This window comes from Pinus tabuliformis, chromosome 6 (genome assembly GCF_031772625.1).
Source record: "Pinus tabuliformis cultivar Carrire ecotype Pingquan chromosome 6, CPIR1, whole genome shotgun sequence".
Taxonomy (NCBI): domain Eukaryota; kingdom Viridiplantae; phylum Streptophyta; class Pinopsida; order Pinales; family Pinaceae; genus Pinus; species Pinus tabuliformis.
This window is the reverse complement of record NC_142292.1, coordinates 875,374,539-875,396,245: the sequence shown is the minus strand read 5'-3', so window position 1 is coordinate 875,396,245 and position 21,707 is coordinate 875,374,539. Positions and strand designations below refer to the sequence as shown.

The following is a 21,707-nucleotide window of genomic DNA, read 5'->3' as shown; positions in this document are numbered from 1 at the left end:
TGAAAAATAAATTGATAAATCATTATTTTTCCTATTTTTCTCTAAGAATAATTAATTAATCACTAATTAATTTCTATTCTTTGTTAAATTTGACTAAATCCCTTACGAATAATTAATTAAATCCTTTTTTATTTATTATTCCTTCATGAATTCCTTGAGATAATAAATGAATTATTTATTATTTCTAAATAAAAGTTTAAATACTTTTTCCCTCCTAAGAAAATATAATAAAATATTCCAAGTGGTCATTCCAATAATGGGATCAATAATATTTTATTATTGTTCATTATTCGAGGATAACTCAATATTTTGTTATAAATAGAAGGGTTTTCCATTCATTATTCACTTTTGATTATTTTCATTGTTGCACTCACTATTGTAACTCTGATTATTTTCATTGTCGCACGCCATATTTTTGTTGGGTTTATGCATTATACAGGAGAGAGACCCTGCACAAGCTGAAGACATTTGAGGATAACCAAGAACCCATCCCATAGAGGGGGACTGGTAACATTTATATGTTCTCTTCATAGGTGTTATAACAAAATTACTCTTTACATATCTGGCTTCAATTGGATGATTGGAGTTATTACTCTTTCTTTTGTTGTTTAACTATGATTGCAGCATAGATTAGAATTTTGGCAGGTTTTGTTTCTATCAGTTACTACAGATCCTCAATGTTTATCAGCAATTTATATTATTAATATTGTTTGTCATCCACAATATTAATTGGGTTCTTTTCGTACATCATTGAGAAGAAAACACTACAACAAAATTGGGGATTCCGCTGGGTTTTATTCTTCAGATCCAGAAACCTGGGTGACCTTTGCTTTTCAGCTTAGGGTCTCTTATTTTTCAATTCTCTTCATGTTTCCTAATTTTTTAACCCTAGATCTGATAAATTTCTGACTTTCGCAAGCTTTCTGGTCATTTCTGCATGTCACGGGAACTAGTTGTGACAAAGATGAATCTTTTTTCCGATATTTTCCAACCGGGATCCACGGAACAGAAATCGTAGTTTTTAGCCCAAAAATTGTGATCCCTATAGAGAAACAAGTAAGTACCTGTGATTTCTAGGTTTTAGGTTTTTTCTCAGATCGGTTTTTGGGTTTTGCAGATAACTATTTTTTGGGTGTCTGACCTTTGTCTCATCCCACTTACGCCTTGATCCACTCTGTTTTACTCATCGAAGTCAAATTTAGCCTCCCCTAGGGCTTCTAGTACACTTCCACCTTTCTAGGTGGAGTTTAGATGAGTGAGTAGTCTTAGTTTCTGCAGCGCTTTCAACCACATTTTCCATATCCGTAATCTTTAGTTTTAGATATGTTAAGATAGGTTGCTACCATACACAGTTTTATATTTAAACTTGTTTGGTAATTTGTCTTAGGGTCCCATCGATTTCCTTAGGTGCTTCACCCATATCCCTATGTTTTTTAGTGATCTTCCCTCTGGTTTTTTATTGCTTTTTCACCACTTTCCAGCGGCTTAGTGTCACTTGATCCCATTCACAATGAAATTTAGATCCCTTGACCATTTTAATGTATTTCCCATAGGTTTAACCACCAAGCAGTACAGTGATTGCAAACCCAGTTTGGGTGGGGTTTAGTTAATTATTTTTCTCTTCATTTTCTGTTATTTATTTTAATTTATTTTCAGCAAGCTTTTTTCTTTTTTACAAACACGATCTGGGCTTAATCAATTAATAAACTTATACAAACAAGCACACCTTAAGTGAAGGGCGCTTGGTTTACATCGCCAAGACAAGACTTAACATAATAAATTTATCTCCCTACATTGAGACATAGATATATTGTTAATCTCCCTTTACCATTCCCATGTTCTGTGTCTCCTATCATCATTTCACCACCAAGGCATGTGTCACAGAGACTATTAGGCCTTCATCGCCATTTTCCTCTTGGGAATATTACTCCTGCCCACCAGGTTCGAGTTCATAGCCCTCCAAGTCCCTATACTGACTCTTCTCCTAGTTCTTCTGATTCCTCATCTGATTTCGAGCCTCCTTCACCACATATCATCACCATGTCTGGACCCACAGCTGGTGCAGGAAGCCAACCTAGTGTTGGCTTTGGTTTTATACAGTAGTCACATCAAGCGGAACAGTCTCACGAACCATTCTAACAGCTCCCATGCTCCCCTTTATGGTTGGGTTAAGTCTACCGGATCTTAACCAGTTGATAAATGACCCCATACACCATGATGCTAGTTGGCCCTCCATGCCGACTAATCTTCCCTCAAACATTCCAAAGTTTGAGGGTATTCCTAGAGAGGATCCTACCAACCATGTTTGATCCTTCCACGTGTGGTGTTCGTCCAACTCCATAATCGATGACTCCATTCATCTTTGGCTCTTTGAACGCATGCTCATTGGAGATGCTGCAAAATGGTATGTAAACCAACCCTCCGCATCTCATTCCATTTTCGCAAATCTTGTTAAAGCGTTCCTTTCATATTTCCAGCTACCTCTCGAGCACGACATGCGTATGGAGCTATTGACCACATTCCGTTAATCCTCCGCCACTCGCCTTTCTGACCATCGTCAAGAGTGGTGTGAAAGGAGGAGCACATGGTGTGCCTTGTCTTTCAAAGACTGTGTCTATCTAGATTGGTTTATTAAGATCCTTTTATCCCCCATTGGAAAGATGTGGTGTCCCATTTTCCCTAGACTGAGGAAGAATCTCTCCAGACCGCTTTGAGATATGATATGATTTATGCACAATCCGGTTATGGTTGTACGTCATTCCAGACCTTCCTCATCCTAGAAGTTCTAATGCACTCGGGGCATCTCACGTCGTTGATGGTATCGTTGGATCCCTTTGACACTCTTCGCCATATACTCAACATAGTTATGGCTACCCACAGAGGGGAACCAATTCCTCCAACACTCATGCCCCTCCTACTAGCAACATGTTTCCTAGATCCCAACCCGTCTACCAAATTGTTGCTCCTTTTTATGCACAGTCGAGCACTCCAGCCCCTCAAGCATTAGCGCTGCAACCTCCTATGCATCCTCAACCCCAGTAGCCACTGCCCTGTGAGGGTCAGGTGTTTGTACATCAGAGTACTACCAATCCACAAAATTCGAAGAAAAAGAAGGGGAAGGGTAACAAGGGTAACCAGGGTAACCAAGGTAACCAGCCTAGCGAACCCCTGAGGAACCAGCCTAACACCATCAATGAGTAGTAGGGCGGCCAGCCCAAGCAGAACAAGGCTATTCACATGAATAAGCCTTGTGCGTGTTGTGGTGTACATGGCCACTATACACATGAGTTTCCTCTTTTACCCCAGATGCGTCAAATGTGGGAAGCTCAAGCAGTTTCTCGAGGTCAATAATCACCTCAGAATGTTGCACCACCTCAACCAACCGTGCTCACAAATCCTTTCCCTTAGTAAGGATTTGTTGCTGCTTAACCTCAGACAGGTCAAGCGGCCCACATCCCCCAACCTTCTGGTCCCGGTGACTACCAGATCCTTATGATGAACTCTGATGAGGTTAACCCCTCCAATATCAACCTATAAACTTTGTCGTGCCAATATGAGATGCCCTCCACTTCGTTTGCTACCGAGTCCAAAACCAAAGTATCTGCTAAGCCATTCATGAAAAATAAATAGATAAATCATTATTTATCTTATTTTTCTCTCAGAATAATTAATTAATCACTAATTAATTATTATTCTTTGTTAAATTTGACTAAATCCCTTAGGAATAATTAAATAAATTCTTATTTCTTTATTATTCTTTAACTAATTCCTTGAGATAACAAATAAATCATTTATTTCTTTATTATTTCTAAATAAAAGTTTAAATGCTTTTTCCCTCCTAAAAAAATATAATAAAATATTCCAAGTGCTTATTCCAGGAATGGGATCAATAATATTTTATTATTACTCATTATTTGAGGATAACTCAATATTTTGTTATAAATAGAAGGGTTTTCCATTCTTTATTCACTTTTGATTATTTTCATTGTTGCACTCACTGTTGTAACTCTGATTATTTTCGTTGTCACACACGATATTTTTGTTGGGTTTATGCATTATAGAGGAGAGAGACTCTACACAAGCTGAAGACATTTGAGGATAGCCAAGAATGCATCCCATAGAGGGGTACTGGTAACATTTATCTGTTCTCTTCACATGTGTTATAATAAAATTATTCTTTACATCTCTGGTTTCCATTGGATGATTGGAGTTATTACTCTTTCTTTTGTTGTTTAACTATGATTTTGGCAGAGATCCGAATTTTGGCAAGTTTTGTTTCTATCAGTTGTTGCAGATCTACAATCTTTAGGAGCCATTTATATTGTGGAGATTGTTTTTCATCCACAATCTTAAGTGGGTTATTTTTGTACATCATTGAGAAGAAAACAATACAACGTTAATGCATCCTAAAATATTTCCTAATAGGAAATCAATGTTCAAATTAGTATATGTTTAAAATTTATGACCTTGTTGTAATAAAACCATAATATAAAAAATCATAATTTACCCTAGGACAAAAAAAATGATTTTAAAAGTATAATTGATTGCAACAAGAAAGAGAGAACTAGTGCCCTATTAATATAGGGTTAGGAGAGTCTAAAAACACATAAACTTAGGGAAACATTGAACTAGGTACAAGGATCAAAAGAGCTACCGAAGTTTAACCTACGTACCCTAAGGTTTGAATTATGGTTTTAAATTTCAATAAATGTGGACTAAACGAAGGAGCTATTGTGCCACTTCCTCAAAGACTTAGAGGGAGGATTATTTTAGTAAGGATCACGGAACTAATGTCATGATAAAATGTTCAATACAATATTTATCCATCCAATAAAGCATAAAATTAAGATAAAACAACTTAACCTACTAGATTTATGATGCATTCATCCAATATTCACCATAACCATATAAGAAAATAGACCAAATCCACATCAAAGAATTCCCCAAGCAAGTCACTTAATTAGTGCTCCATAGAAAACTAGAGAAAATATTATTAATCTAAGAGATGAATATCTCTAAAACTTTGAAATGAAACAAATAATTTAGGTGTTTTCCTATTTATACTAGCGAAACAAATCTCTTGTCGATCCATTTTCATATATCACCCATATTACCATTTCCCATTTTACAAATACCCTTCTTCCCTTTTTTTAACTTTCCAATAATCCATTATAAATTTCATCGTTCACTACTTTATACATAAAGTAATACCCATCTCATACTTAGCTAAAGTTTCCATACCTCTATGAAAATTCCTCCTTTTCAAATAGCCTTCCACACTCCATACAACTGATGTTCCACATTATGCATGCCATATCCTTCTACACTACTTCATTGATTATTATTATCCTATGCAATATTTTCCCAAACTCCATTTCTCCACATAATCCATTCTCCCACACACCTGACCTCTACATGTCGAACACTTCTTGACATAAACAAACCTAGTCTTCAATATTATGTACCCTCCTAAGATACATTTCTTTATAATACACATTTAGAAAAAATCATAGAAATTTTTGTTACATGTCTCTTGAAGGAAATACAAGATGAATTAAAGTAATCTTGACATTCAAGGAAAAGGGTAGTGACCTAATGCAAGGTGAATCAATTAATTTGTATTTCCATACATGAGTTTCCTTTCTAAATTAACTTGCAATTATGATTTTTTCATGTTTGAATAAGTTGGTACATGATGAAGAGATTTTGAGTAAATGTAATTCGTAAACTAGGATTTTAAACAACTAATATTTCTATAATGTAGCACTAAAGCTGTTGTGTATCTTAAAGCATGCAGGGAGGATAAAAATTATGGATACTCAAATAAAAATATAGGTATCTTGTTGGTATATTGTGAATTCCTTCACATGCAAAGATAACAAATTGCATTGGTCTACTACATATCATCCTTTTTCTAATCTAACTTTGGAAAAAATATCAAGAATATAATTTGCATTGTTGCTTTTCTCAATTCTAGGTGTATCCTCAAGATATTTGACTTCAGAGGATTAGGTTTTTGGTTTTCTATGTGTTTTAATGCAAACAATAGAAGGATTCAAATATCTATTAAAGGGTAGAGTCAAATTCTTATGAAAACCAAAGCTTTATCTGCTTAGACATCAGTAAACTCATCAATCTCGCATAAGTTGAGTATTTTATGGACTCCCAAGATTTTTGGCTTAATTTATTGAATGTTTTTTTGGTTTAGTTAATAGAAATGATTAGTAATCTTTCAAAAAATGGAATTTTATTGTTAATAGAGAATTATTGGGATTTTTATTGGTTATTTCAATGATTGAAAGGATGAGACTCAACATCCCACATTTTGAGGTCAATTTTATATGTTGTATATTATTCCTTTAAGAAGGAAACCATGCATGACTAAGTAGAGGTTATTTCAATTGATATTTCTTTTCAATTGGCCAATTATTAAAAGACCTAGAGGTTATTTATTACTTCCCATTTAATCTTGGAAGTATTTTTCTATAATGTACTCAAAGGTTTTCCATTAAGATTTAATTTAAATATTGAAGTTGATGAAAGTAAATTCAAGTATCCCTTCCTCTAGAAACACTAGATTCTCTTTCATTTTTACCTCACTGTGAAAGAATTTGTATATACACCGTCTAGAGGAAAAACTCAACAAATGACTTTGGATGGAAGAGATTTCATCAATGGAAAATGAGTTTATGTGTATGAGAAATATCATAGTTATATTAATTTATTTGGGTATGAAGGAATTCCTTTACTACTCACAATGTTTGTTTCTGATAGATAACTTGTTGCTAAATTTTATAGACTATTTTTCATGGTTTATACATTTTAACAAAAAATAACAAAATGTAGTTTATTTGATTACCTTTTAATATATTTGAAGTCATTATAAATAATTATTCTGACCTCACAAAAGTATTTGAAATTCCAAGCCCCTCATTTTCTAAGCATATATTTTCTATGAGATATGGTAATATATTCACATGAATTGCAGAGATAATAGGAAACAATGACATAGAAACCCTCAACAAGAAAGAGAAAGTGGTGCACAATGATGATATGTATACCAAAAATCCGTACAAATTATATAAATCAATATACTAAAACATAGAAGACAGGAAAAAACATTAATAAAGTACAATCTTGCTCTTCTCCTTGTAACATAAATTCCAGTAAGAAAAATGAAATACTTATATGTACAGGAGATAATAATGATTGAGATGGTGGTTAGTAAATACCTCATATAAATCTTGACTAAACACAGTCAAAGAGTAAGATAAGTTCAATAAAAAAGGATTCATACAATGGTTTGAATTAGGTCCAAAAGATGGTATTGATATGGAAGTTGATAGTATTATATTCCCTAATTGGGTGGCTTTAATGATGGCTAAGAGCCAAAAAATAGTAGATTGAATGGCTTTAAGAGAGCGAATTCATTTGTAAGTGTAGTCTTTAATAATGGACAATACTGAGTAGAAGAAAATAGAAAGGAAGCTACAAATTGAAAAGGTGCGTGTTAGAAATAAGAGCATAACTCACAAATGTAAATCAAAACTAGATGTTTCAACAATTAGATCGGCAAGACTACTAAAAATACATACTAATACTGGAAATACTCTTTATAATTAGCTCTTGACGTAGATGCTAGAAAATATATGATTGAAAAAAAAAATGAATTGGAAGATGCTTTAAGTCATAAAACTCTCTTTACAACTCCTTTATCCATAACAGATCCAAATAAAACACCCTAACATACACCCACCACCCCAAGTAAGATAAATAAGGTGACTAAGTTACTTAATGGAATAAGAATATACATTGTATAAAAAATCAATAGGATATTGAGCATTATTTTGGAAGCTTGGGGCATTAGTTACATTTAAGGAATATTTCACAAGGGATTTCTTCTTTTATTAAATACTTAAACAAATATTTAGAACATTATTAACATTTAAGTGAAGTTTACTTAAAACATCAATAAAAAAATCACATGCCTAAGTGTCTTCCAGAGTAAACAACAAGGATTACAATCTAGTCAAAGAGCATAACAGGTAAAAGTAGGATGGTGTTGTGGAAAACAAGTTCAAAAGTATTCTATTTCCAACTACAAAAAAAATGATGATAAAAAGTGATGAGTTCTTCAAAACAATTGAATTTGTTTAGGAAAATCAAGGACCTTATATAATAAGAGATTCAACATTAATACCTTAAAATCTATTAGAAGATGAATTGAACATAATAATAAATTTATGGGATAATGAATTTGATAATACCATGGACTTCCATAGGAGGAGATTAAACAATGGTTAGTTACCTTTGTAAACAACAAGGATGACCAAATGTCAACTATTGAAAAATTAGGCTTATAATCAATATAAATGGAAGAATAAATATTTTCACTCAGGGTAAATAAACATTTTTTTTTTCCACCAATGAAGGAGTATATACAAGATTGGATTAAAATATCCTTAGCAAAATTTCTCATCCTAGATAACTAAAAAAGTTGGTTACATCTAGAATACTTCAAACCCAGAATATATAATCCAATAGTTCGATGCTAAAATTAGAGATCATCCCATCCTCCATTATTATACATTTTTTGTGAGTGTGTTATTTTGTCACCCAAAGAAATTTCACTTCTTTCCTCCCAGTCTCTGATCATCTAACCTTCTTATGTGTAATGTTATTTTGTAAATCCAATCTATGAATATATATTTTGTTTCTTTTTGGTTACTATACCATTTGATTTGGTCCATGGGAGCCCCATCCTAATCCATTTAGGATGAATTCATTCCTTTTATCGGCTAAATATTAAGAAAAATATCTAGTGTGACAAACACACAGTTTATTCAAACTTAAACTTTATTTTCTAATATATTTGGACTCTCAAAAAGATATATTCTAGGATTTCGTGGCATATTTCATTTCAAATACTTCTTAAAAAATGTAAGACCTAATGAATGGTGTCCTATGCATCTTATGATTCTAAATGAATAAAATCATTTACAACACTGAAGCTTCTAGGCCATTACTCTTGTTAGTCTCTCTATGAATATTGTTGCAAATAGGAAATCCTAATTTTGTAAATTCATGGAATTATGTAATGAATTTAGTTATTTGTGAGATTTCTATATTTTTTTGTACCATAGTTCATTACTTATTTTATTTTCCCCACCTAGTCTACTCACAATTGTATATTATTGAAGCTAGATTTATTTATATGAGCAAATATATTGAAAATATGAGTGTCAATGAAGAGAACCTCCCTTATAAAAATGTAGGGGAAATATTCATAATTCCCTAGGAGGGTCATTCTTTTCATTGACAAGGAGAGACATTAATAGAAATTCCACTATAATTAGGTTGAAAGGTATTAAAAATAACAAATCCATGATACAAGTTGGATAGGTCATTGAGACAACCACTAATATAGCCTTATATATGAAACTATAATGATAAAACATGAAAATTATAGAGAAAAAAGGCCACATGTGTGGGTCCATAACCCTCAAAATGGTGATGGCATCATCAAAAGACATGTCTAATCATCAAAAGGTGTAATGAATGGTCCAAGCGACATGTATTTTTATCAAAATTCATGTCTCATTGATCCAAATTAGATCACTATATTATTTTTCATCCATATTCATATTTGTAGGGTGGAAAAGTCAGATAAATTTCTTACAAAAACAACTTTAACATTGTAATGTAGTTTGGAGAATTATGGTCAAAAACCTTCCGGGACAAATTTGAGGTTTTAAAATGATTTTTTGCGATGTAAAACTTTGATACTTATTCATGCACCACTTGAAGTTATTATACACTAAATTTATTTTCCAATGGTTCAAGAGTCATGTAAGTCAATTTTAATATGCAAAATTTGTGCCTTCCAAAAGTTTACTTATTGTGAATAACCATCATAATTCAAGAAGATGCCACATAAACCCCCATTACTTGTGGGAAAGGGACAAGATATGTTGGCCCTATTTATAATAGTACAAGATGGTTAGTTATAAATCATATTAAGGTTTGAATGAGTCTAATTTAAATCTTAGTTGGCTATCGAACTATGTTAAAACTAGGTGACTATGAGGAAAAGTGGTTCAATTGTATTATAGTGTATTGTGTTCCATAATAGAGAAATTAAACTGAGTGGATAGAGAGAGGGTAAAACAAATAGGGATTACGTTTCGCATTATCCCTTGGGACAAATGTCTCAATCATTTGTATTTTTGATATTTCCATTGAGAGAGAGATATCTGAAAAGTAGCCACACCTTCCGACTAGCCTTTCTCCCCATAGGGTTTCCTACATCATACCTTTCTATCACTATGATTCTATAAGGGACTATTTTATTTCTCTATTTTATTCATTTTTATATATTACAAGCATAAGAAGAAAATAAATAAATAAAATTCTATGGAAAAGTAACCCTCACTTCAAATATTTCTTTCGATTTCAGTTTAGTTTCTAATAACTATTTTGATGAATCGTCCAATCGAGTATACATGGAAGTTTATGGAACAATAATCATAAAAATTTTATCTCTCAATCCTAAAATTATCCTCCTCATTCATACATTATGTAATGCAGTACCATGTCATCATTGATGAGCAACTTCCTAGCCCTAATGGGAAATTTCAAAGGTGCTCAGGGTGAAAGAATATATCTAGATACATGACAAGTCATCAATTAGCTTAATTATCATCATTAGGTGTATAATTTCCAAGGTGAAGTGGAATTCCCTTCAAAGGGTGTGCAATCATCATCCATGAAGTGTAGGAGAAATATCATTAATGTCCTCCAAAGAACCATGACCATGTAAGGATTATCATCATGTACAAGCTCCAAGAATCAAGTCAGATAAACCACCATGGACACAAATGTAACAACCCCTAGCTGGTTTTTCATGTAAATAAATAAGACGAAGGTCATGGGACATGTATTCCAAGTTGAATGGTGGGAAAACATTATAGTGGTAATGACTTGTGGATTAATAATGGCTATGGAAATTAGCAAAGGAAAAGAGGATATAATTGGTGTTTAATTATGAAAATAAAGGAATATAGGAGAAAAGGAAGGTGTAGAGAAACAAATTTTCATGCGAGGGAAATTAGAGGAAAAATTAAGGAAAATAAGGAAAAGGGAGACCTCAATGAGAAAAAGGCATCATAGAAACAATTTATAGATTTTGTCAGTTTAGTTTCTTTTCTCTCCTTTCACACTCTCATACACTCTCGCACACTTAGAGAATTCTTAGATCATTCCTAAAGTACTCTAGCATTCACTTTTATTGGAGAAAGCAAGCAAAGGAAAGCAAGGGAGTGCAAGAAGTTAGTTGGATCAATAACTACAACAAGCTTACTTTGTAGGTAACAGGTTGCATGTGTGATCTCCTTGTTGGTTTTTGGATGCATGGTATATGCATGTTGTTCCTTGGTTATGTGATGTCATTGGCATGGATATTTTCCTGTATTGATAGTGGTTTCAAAATTTCCTTTCCATTTCATGGATAGCCATGGTGTAGTGGGTTTTCCCATTTGGTTTTCTGATTGTTCCGCAGGATCCCTATACTTATAGGTTGGAACTAATTCTTTGGAGAGCTCAAATAACTTGGGCTTCATGAAGGCTGTGGTTTGAGCTACTAGTACTTTGATCCTGTGGATTGGGACAAATTCACTTGAACCCTAAAATAGCTCGGGCTCCATGGACGCTGTGGTTTGAGTTACTAGTTCCTGTATTCCTAGACAACTTGGGTAAACACCGATCTCATTGATGCTAGTTATTTCTAGACCATATAGGTGAGACCATTGTGCTTGAGGGTAGAGGTGGTTTGGCCTCTGGAAGCACTGGTTCATTCTATTTTGGTTTAACACTTATGATCCCACATTCGTGTCTAGAATATGGTGCGGGGGTGATTTCTTGAAAGAGAGATTTAGTTTAACCCAATCTATGCTCGGGTGGTACATGGAAGTCACTGGCTTGGTTGGATTTTTCATTTGTTAAGATGACCTATTTTCTTATTGTTATCTATGAGAACATGTAATGGTTATTATGGTGATCTTACGGTTGAATTTTCATAGTTTCTATTATGGTTATATGTTGGTTATATGCTTCATTTTATGATGTGCTCTAGTTATGGCTCTTGCTCATGATTTGATAAGTTACTAGACGGTTGATGAATGCATGGGCTAACAAGTGTTATCGCAACTAGCTACATAGGGCAAAGATTCTTCTTGGTGATTTTTGGATGAAGTTTAGAATTTTATGATCGGATATGAATTCATGACCTGTAGCTTATATGTTTACTATTTGTTTGATGAATTTTTTGTCCGATATTAGACATGTCTAGGTTAAGATCATGTTTAAACTTTAATTGTCTAGCATTGTTATCATCATTGTCATGATTATAGAAAGTTATTGGTAGTTCCGGGTAGTGGTCTAAAGGCTAGCCTAAAAAGATGGCATAAATCTCGCGACTAAATGCATAGAAGAGGGGATTTTGTGTCAAAACCACACACAGGAAGGTTTATGGGTGTGGTTGGCGCCTCACAACCGCATGCATAATATTTGAAGTGTGTGGATGGAGAATAAAACTAGTAAAAAGGTGTCCCTTCTCAGGGATTGATAACTTGGAGTGTTTAGTAGGATCTTACCTGATTTGTAGTCTCTAAGGTATCTCAGTATGTGTTTCGGTTTGTGGACCTCACTTCCATAACTAGAATTTGGAGGTTGGTTCATGTCATAGTTACACTCAACTTATGTTTTCCATGGAGAGTTTGTAAAAGTGGGTAAATGTGGGACGGATAATTACAACCAAATTCATCGAAGCATAAAAATCTACCAGATAGTGTTAGGTGTGGAATTGTGTGGACAAACTAATTCTGTTAAGGCCTCTTATTTGTGTACCTCCTAGATAGTGAAAGAAAAGCCCCAAGGTGCTTGCACTTTACTAGAAGGAAGAGGAGACTACCAAGGTGAGACAATGAAATGTGTATAACATCCAAGCATCATGATCCATTTTTTCAATTCAACCTATGTTCCTTAGATTTCTAAAACATTAAATGTAAGCGCTTTGAATGAAACAATGACTACCATCCCACATGGTTGTTGACCTATGTTCATCAAACGAATATTGTAATGATGTGGATAAGTTGGTTAATGATTTTATTTATTCCTAAAATACATTTTATTTTCAACAATTATTTTGCACATATCTCTATAAATGATCCTTATATCTCCTTTATTGACTTGGCATACATATAATGTTAATATAATAAAATTATTATAGATCTTATCCTTTTATTTCCATTATATTGTAATCCCTTATTTTATTAAAAATAACTAACTATAACTCATTATCAATGAAATATACTTTGATATATTTCAACTTTTTTTTGAGCTTATCTATTATGCTTTATGATTTATAATTTAAATATAAAAATGTGAAGAATAAAGTTAATCGTTCACTTTTAAAGATCGAACAAAAAAATAGATTCCCCGAAATGAAAGTGAAAAAAACTTTCAACCATATTTTCTTCCCCACATGTTTAAACACGTATTACATCACTATATTTTCTTCCCACGTGTTTAAACACTTATTACATCAACACGCCTAAGCCATAACCATCAAAATATTTAAAATATTTCTCAGTTATCTATTTTATAAAATTCACCCATTTAAAACAAACATTATATTATTTATTTTTTTATTTAATATTCTTTAATATAATACTTATGAGATTAAGTAATATTATCACTACAATATAAAATATGATCAAGATATCACACAATAATGATTTTAATTACCTTTCTCAATTTGACCTGTTTTAATCCTTCTTCAAGTTGTTGTTCTAGTTGTTGCAACTCCTTGACACTTAGTTGATCAAGATCTTCACCCATAAGATGCCTGCATGCCATGTAACATTTTAAATTAAAATGTCACATGATGAAAAATAATTGCTACTCCTATTCGTCAAAAGTTATTACCTTCTCCATCTTTGTAAGTTATCGGCCTTTCTCTTCAATTCCATCATCTCCGTGTTTGAATCCTGCGCTTAATTATGAAAAATAATTGCTTTATCGGATCTTTCTTCGCTAAATTAATCAGCTAACTTTTTTTAAACTAAATTAACAAAACCAAAATGTTTAGTTTAATATGATCACAATGAATGCCACAGATTGAAAGAGGTTGCATAATATATATTATTAAGGATCTAAAAACAATACATATTATTTTCAATAGAAATATAAAATATAACTAATATGACACCAATAAAAATCAATATTATTTTAATATAAATATGAAACATAATTAATATTACGTATAATATGAAATAAATGGTTTTTTAACTTCAATGTGTATTATTAAAGAAAATGTTTACATATAAAACATCACCATGCATCCCATATACATTTCAAAGATTTATACAGTAAAGTATCACCCTATGTGAGGTAAAATTTATTTTGGGTTACAGTCAAGTTTGATCGAGTTAAAGAATGGTGATTTTGAGAGCACTATATTGTGTATTTATGGTTTTCTGTTCATGGTATTAGATGTAATTAAATCTATAAAAGACTTGGTATATTTTATTAATTAAATCTATAAAAGACTTGGTATATTTTATTGTAAGGAAAGAAAAAGAAGTGAGCGATGAAAGCTCACTTAGTTTGATTGGCAAAATTTTTGACCAAGACTCATGAAGTTTTCACAAGAGTTGTAATTTTCCACGGGAAAATGCATTGTGCATTATGTGTATTTGTTATCATTATTGTGGTGGTTATCTTTTTATTGTTCTAGTCGATAAATAATTAATGCTCTCACGTTAAATTTTCTTATCTTGTATAGGATGCGAAGGTTGTCACTTAGTTTGATTGGCAAAATTTTTGACCAAGACTCATGAAATTTCATGAGGATGGGTTTTCACAAGAGTTGTAATTTTCCACGGGAAAATGCATTGTGCATTATGTGTATTTGTTATCATTATTGTGGTGGTTATCTTTTTATTGTTCTAGTCGATAAATAATTAATGCTCTCACGTTAAATTTTCTTATCTTGTATCGGATGCGAAGGTTGTGTTTTGGCTTCAAAATGATGCTTTTATTACCAAGGGTTATTTGGCCTCGCTAATGAAGGAGGTCTAATTTTCTGATGCAGATATGGATTTGGAAGATAACGGTTAAAAGAGATGGAAAATGTATCCATTCCACGAGAAAAGGTAGCATGAATAAATGGGAGGCGTGATTCTGACATCAATGTTGGTCGACGCACTGTAGAGAGAATAGCAATTCCCAATGTGGAGGAATACCGTCATTAACACTCAAATCCATTGTTGTAGAGTGGATAAAAGTCTTTGTGCAGGGCCAAGAAGAGGATGCCAAGGAACCTTGGAAGAAGCCCTCGTGCAATGGAGTGGTCGACTTGCTGGAGAACAACAAGTGCGCATTAAAAGCAGCGGCCTAGGTGATCCAATTATCGCCATTGATGACCATAGGGATGACGTATGAACAGTCTCCGTGGAAAAGGATGCTTCTTTGGCCATTAATCAAGAGTCTAGTATGGATTAGTCTTGATCAAGGGCGTAGGTCACGGGGGACATCTGGTGAGCATCGTTGAATACTTAGAAGGATTTCTGTAAGAACTGTGATCGATAATCTTATAAAGGACAAGCGGAGGTGGCTATCAAGGACCTCGACCCGAGCGAAAGAAAAAAGAAACATGTGCTACTTGGGTGAGATCCACGACTCGTGTGAACCAGCAACGAGAGGAGAAGGAAGCTATAGTTATAGCGTAACCGTGGTTGGAAAAATTAAGGCACCATATATAGTTGCATGGGAATCCTTTCTTGGCTACTATGAGACATGTAGGGATGGGGCCGAGGAGTTCCTGAACATCGTAGTCCTTGATGACACAGGAAAATCGAGGGTCGAATAGGTCTCTGTGGCCGAGATCATGAAAAGTGATCAGATGGAGCTACGTAGAGGAGAAATTAATTGGTGTGAAGTTCATTTTTTGAACTAGTGGCAAAATATATGACACCATGAAGTTTGGAGTAGCTGAGGTATTGACCAATACCATGAGGAAAATAAAGGCATGGAGCCTATGCCGTAATAATGGTTGTTGTAATGCGTGAACCCACACGAAGAATCTGTGGCGGAATCATGCTAGATTTTCTCAACAATTGGTATTGTCAAAAGCCTTAAAAAGTACACTGGGGATAACATGGAGGAGAGTAGAACTGGTGGAAATACTGATGAAGGATTTCTGCGAGAGTAATGGGCGTGAAGAAAAAGGATTGATTAAATAGAATATGAGCGCTCATTGTGGTTGCATTGAAAAGGGCGTGTTCAAGGATGAGAATGAGGACGAGGTGATCGAGTGGACCATGTGTATCTTTGTTCCAGATTATTGTATAAAGATAGCGATTATGTTGATGAAATATCAGGACAATAACAACATTGAATTAAAAAAATTATAATAAAGTCAACTATTTTTTTTTCGCATGTAAATGGCATATGGCTATAAGATCTGCTATGGCATGTCTATCTCTAGCTAATCACTGGTAAAGTGTGGGTTTGACTTAGGTGAGAGGGGATGTCGGGTTAACTGATAACTCTGGTGTTTATATTTGAGAGGTAAGGGACAGAGTGAGCAGGGCTGGGTTAATTCACTTGGCAAGGTTGGTTGAATTTATTCAAGAAACTCCAAGTCAATTTTAAGAGGAAAATGTTAGGTAAAATTGACTCATGGTTAGAGCGAAGTTTGACCAAGTTAAACAATGGTGAATTTCGGGCACATGGTATTGTGTAACAATGGTTTTCTTCCCATGGTATTGCATCTAATTAAGCCTATAAAAGATTGGGATGACTTCATTGTAATGAAGGTTAAGGAAGTGAGTGGTTAAGGCTCACTTAGCTTGATTAGCCACGTTTTTACTAAAGCTAATGAAATTTCATTATGGTGAAGTTTTCCATGAAATTGAGATTTTCCTAGAAAAAATATTTTGTGCATTATGTATATGTGTTAATATTACTGTTGTAATTATTTTTTTATTATTCCTCCCAGTAAATAGTTAATGCTCTCCTCTTAAATTTTCTTCATCGTCATCGTCTAGCGCGTTGGATTATATGCTTCAGAACATACCAAACCTCATCACTTGCATTATATGCTTCATAAGATACCAAACCTCATCACTGATGAGAAAAACAAAAATCCCGTAAACTCCCCATAAACAAACATGGATTCCCTGAAATTACAAGTGGTTAGAAATCATTTAAAAGTTTTAATGGTATTTTATAATTGGTTAAATTAAACAATATTCAATAGTCTCCTCAGATTATTTAATTTTAGATTGTAATTGAGATTGCTACACCTAGTGGGAAATATGGAAACATGTATGCATGGACTACACGTGGGTTTTAGAGAGTGTTGCTTGTTCCCTTTTTCCCTCCCAGTTTTGCTCCTATGTTCAATTCCATTCGCAGCAGTTCTTCCTGGTTTTTCTCCTCCTCATTGTTGTTTTTTCTCATCCTCTATCAAGTTCCAATTGTAGCGGTTGTCTCTACTTTTGCGGGACTAATAAGCTCATCAAAATTTCTTACGTTTCGTGCTTTGTATTCCAACATTACTCGTAAAATTACCGTCTCCATTATTTGATCAACACGATATTTCATATAAGCTGGATATTGCGTACACATAGTTATACGAACTAAATGTTTCGTGACATTGGTGGAGTCTATTCGCTAATATTGGTGGAGTGTAGATCAGGGATTTTGGGTCAAGGACAAATGGCTCTGTAACTTCATTTGGAAGAGACAGACGACTCTGCATCTTGATTTGGAAGGCTATGTAATTATCGATTTGGAGGAATTTGTATATATCTTTGCCCTTCGCCATATGCCTTGGGTCTGATGGTTGAATTGTATCAGAAAGCCATACTATACTTGATAAGGATCTATTTTTAAGGTATATTTGCATTTAAGTTGTATGTATGATGTTTATTTCGTTTTGATTTTGGGCTTTCTGGAATAGGTATATAACATTGTGGAATAGGTATACAACATTGTGGATGTAGGAGGTGGCGTTGCAGGGCTAGATACAATTATTTTGTCCACTGCTGAAATAACATAGTAGTTGAAAATTATCCACATCCAAATTATCGTGAAAAATCTAGATTTGATTTCAAATTATCAACACACACCTGGAATTGATTTCGATTTCATCACTTTTTATTTATTTTTCATACAATTTCATCTTTCATTTGTTTCACATGGAAAGATAATAAAATGATCATTTGATCGTTATAGTTTCATTCTTCTAATCCCTCTCTGATGTCGTTAGCTCAAAACATAGCAATCATAACGGACCGATGAAAACAATCATGATATGTTCTATAACATCACGAGATTCATGAACCAAATCTATAACACCGAGCTTGAGCATGCCCTCTGTGAAGGGAAGGCAAACTATTATCTAAATTCCAGAACCCTTTGCAAGAAGACGTCAATTGAACATTTTGGGATGTGCTTCCCCGGCGTTGTTGAGCCATAATGGACTTCCTCTTTCTAGTATAACGTTAGGTTATCCAACAGAGGGTGGGAATTCATAGGACATACAGGTTAAATAGAACCACTCTGTATATGTGGTATCTTCTGGTGATTACAGTTTGTACTGTTGTCTTGTTGGAAGACAACTACTTCCTTCACTAGGACGGGACTGAAATAGTTCTCTTAATTGAAGAGTTCACTTCTCATGCATCTATTCCTGTATGTGCATCTCCTCCTCCATCCCTTCACACATTTCCCTCTTTTTGGATTCTCCATTAAAACCGCATTATTCCAAACAAGTCTTCCTTTCTTTGCAAAAGACTTTCAAGATACCGAGTATGTCCACCCTATGTTTTGAACGGTTTCTTTCATCTGGAACGTTAGTCTACTTTGACAGACTTCATCGTCAAGAAGTCCTGATAGATTTCCATTCCCACTTGAAGAATAACCCATTACCTTTCTCGTCCCCTTGAAAATTATAACTATAGTTGTTTCATCCCTTTTCCCAAGATAAGCGGGAGCAAGCATCCCTAGCTATAACTCTATCTAGGCCTTTTAATTTTCATTTAATAACTTATCATACATACCTGGAATTGATTACAAACTGAATTTATCTGTGCTATGTCTACCTCATCCTGGATGAGCCAGATAGATTGATATATTTGGGTTTTGAGGATGGCATACGGGTTGCTTTTATCATTTCAAAGCTCAAAGGCAAACACTTTTCTTCTTCACAACTATTCCTAAGCAGGGGTGGTTCAATAGACTTGGATGTCATACGAGATGTTTATTATGTCAAAAAAGAGGCATTCTTGTTTATTTACATTCATGGCTTTCACCAGTATTAGACTGTTTATCTCAAACAATTTTGCAAAAGTTTCAAATAGCCAAATGATGAATATTGTAAGATGAATTTATCTGTGTTGCGGGTACGCCACCCTCGATGAGGCATATATATTGATAGATTTGGGTTTTGAGGATGAAATACAAGAGGGTTTTTATCCTTTCAAAGCTCAAAGGAAAGCACTTGTCTTCTCTGCAACTATTTCTAAGAATATTTAGAATTTTGCAAGAAGTGCTCTCGTGAAACCCGTGACTATAAACATAGGCAAGTCTTGTGCAAAGAACTTGGGTTTCATACAAGAATTTGATTATGTCAAAAAGGAGTTAAATATTGTTTATGTCTTCGAATTTTTGCAGAAATCTCTCCCTCTTGTTCTCATTTTCTGTGAGAAAAAGGTAGATGTTAATGATATTCAGGAATACCTTCTTTCGAAAGGAGTGGAAGTTGTGGAAACGCATGGAGGAAAGGATCAGGAAGAAAGAGAATATGCGATTTCATTCTTTAAACATGGGAAAAATGATGCCTTAGTGGCAACATATATCTCTTCAAAAGGGTTTGATTTTCTTGACATTCAACATGTTATCAATTATGATATACCTACGGAGATAGATAATTAAATTGGATGAAATGGAAGATGTGGAAAACCTGGAATTGAAACCAACTTCATTAACAGGAACCAAAGTGAGATTACTCCTCTTGATATTAAACATATCTTGAAGGAGGCTCCTGCAAGGATGTGACGTGTAGTGCGCTAGTCTTAGTGATCGAGTCTGCTCAACTCCATGAAGTGTCCTCTACATAAAGGGATGGCCTTCTTTGGATATAACCCACCAAGTGAGTTTGTCTAAGTGACCTGTATGAATTTCCAAATTGAAATGACTTTGGGTTGTGTGGGTTGAAACGTACCCAGCGATATTGTTGGTGGTTCTGAGTTTGTCTAAGTGACCTGTATGAATTTCCAAATTGAAATGACTTTGGGTTGTGTGGGTTGAAACGTACCCAGTGATATTGTTCATCGTTCAACTCTTTGAGTGACATTGTCCCTGTTGCATGTTGTCCACGTGCAATTTCCACTTGATCCTATGATGGGCTTGACCTCCAGCGAAGTTCTTCGCTTGATATGTGATGGGATTGACCTCCACTGGAGTTCCTCGACTACAAGAAGATCCAACCGAGTAACACAGTAGTTGAACATAGTATAAGATTAATTAGCAGAGCCGACTAGAACATCGGTAGAGTCAACATCTATGCGGTGAAGCCAATTGGACAGTCGTGGCATTTGAACAACCGCATGTACCAGAAGGCTGGGGATCGTGGCGACACCCGATGAAGGATCATGGTGACAGTCGATGACACTTAATGAAGGATCCTCGCGACACTTGATGACACTTAATGAAAGATCGTGGCGACACTCGATGAAGTACCAAATAGCGAAGTAGAGGCTAACAATTAATATTAAACAAGTAATGCTAGAATTACTTAGCTATTAAAGAAAATTCCAACAAATATGATTTTTAATCCTATGTTTTTTCCGAACTATATGTGTCTTTCTACTTCGGGAAGAGACCAAATAAAATGTTCACAAATTTCAAAGTTTTTATTAGCCAATACAAAATGATATTAACATTTAATAGGGTGACCAAAAAATATATTATAATATTTATGCAAAAACTTTAAAGATTTCATGTTAATTCCCATGGAAAGACTAATAAATGACACCCAACTGATTACTATAGTGCCTTCTTACCTTATAGAAAGGTCTAATAAGATTATGTGCAAAGAATAACGATTTGATCCTTCTTATAACATTCGTGACAAGTGGATACATGAACCATTAAAATGTTCAATGTCACGCTAACATTGTGTTTGGAAGCCATACATTCTCAGAAATAATTCCCAGTGTATGGAAGAAGTAATTACCTCACCAATGAAAGCATAAAAAGGTATCAGTCCGTAAACGTTCTCTTACATGAAATTCACTGAGATTCTTTTTGGACGGTCTCTAACTTCAAACTCAAATTTAATGCCCTTAACCGTGAATGGATGAGGACGAGCATTTCCATTTCTATTCTTTTAATTTGAAATCAATTTTTTTTAAATGTGTCTTGTACTTATATTTAAACACTGGATCTTGACTCTCTTTTAATTCAAATTTCAATGTTTTCCTTCAAACGGAATTCTTTAATAATAATTAGTATGCTATGTGATTTTTCTTATTAGTCCCTGCCATCTTGCAATGGCCAGGGACTATAGTAATCCGTTTTGGTTGATTTAGCATTAATTCCAGGTGCTATTTCGGAGAATGCGTTGGTTAGAGCAAGGT

General features: G+C 34.1%; 1 protein-coding gene and 1 pseudogene across 2 annotated transcripts in view; both read right to left on the bottom strand.

Annotated features, from left to right (window-relative positions):
- LOC149261666 (agamous-like MADS-box protein MADS2) overlaps nt 1-21,707 on the bottom strand; it is a 418,152-nt gene that overhangs the window by 159,672 nt on the left and 236,773 nt on the right. For both annotated transcript variants that reach the window (XM_089382170.1, XM_089382173.1), the window contains exons 3-4: nt 13,984-14,045; nt 13,804-13,903 (exon numbers count right to left, since the gene is read on the bottom strand). In XM_089382170.1, the coding sequence (XP_089238296.1) occupies nt 13,804-13,903; nt 13,984-14,045 (162 nt within the window). The remainder of the gene's footprint in view (nt 1-13,803; nt 13,904-13,983; nt 14,046-21,707) is intronic.
- On the bottom strand, nt 18,350-19,068 carry LOC149261668 (truncated basic helix-loop-helix protein A-like; annotated as a pseudogene).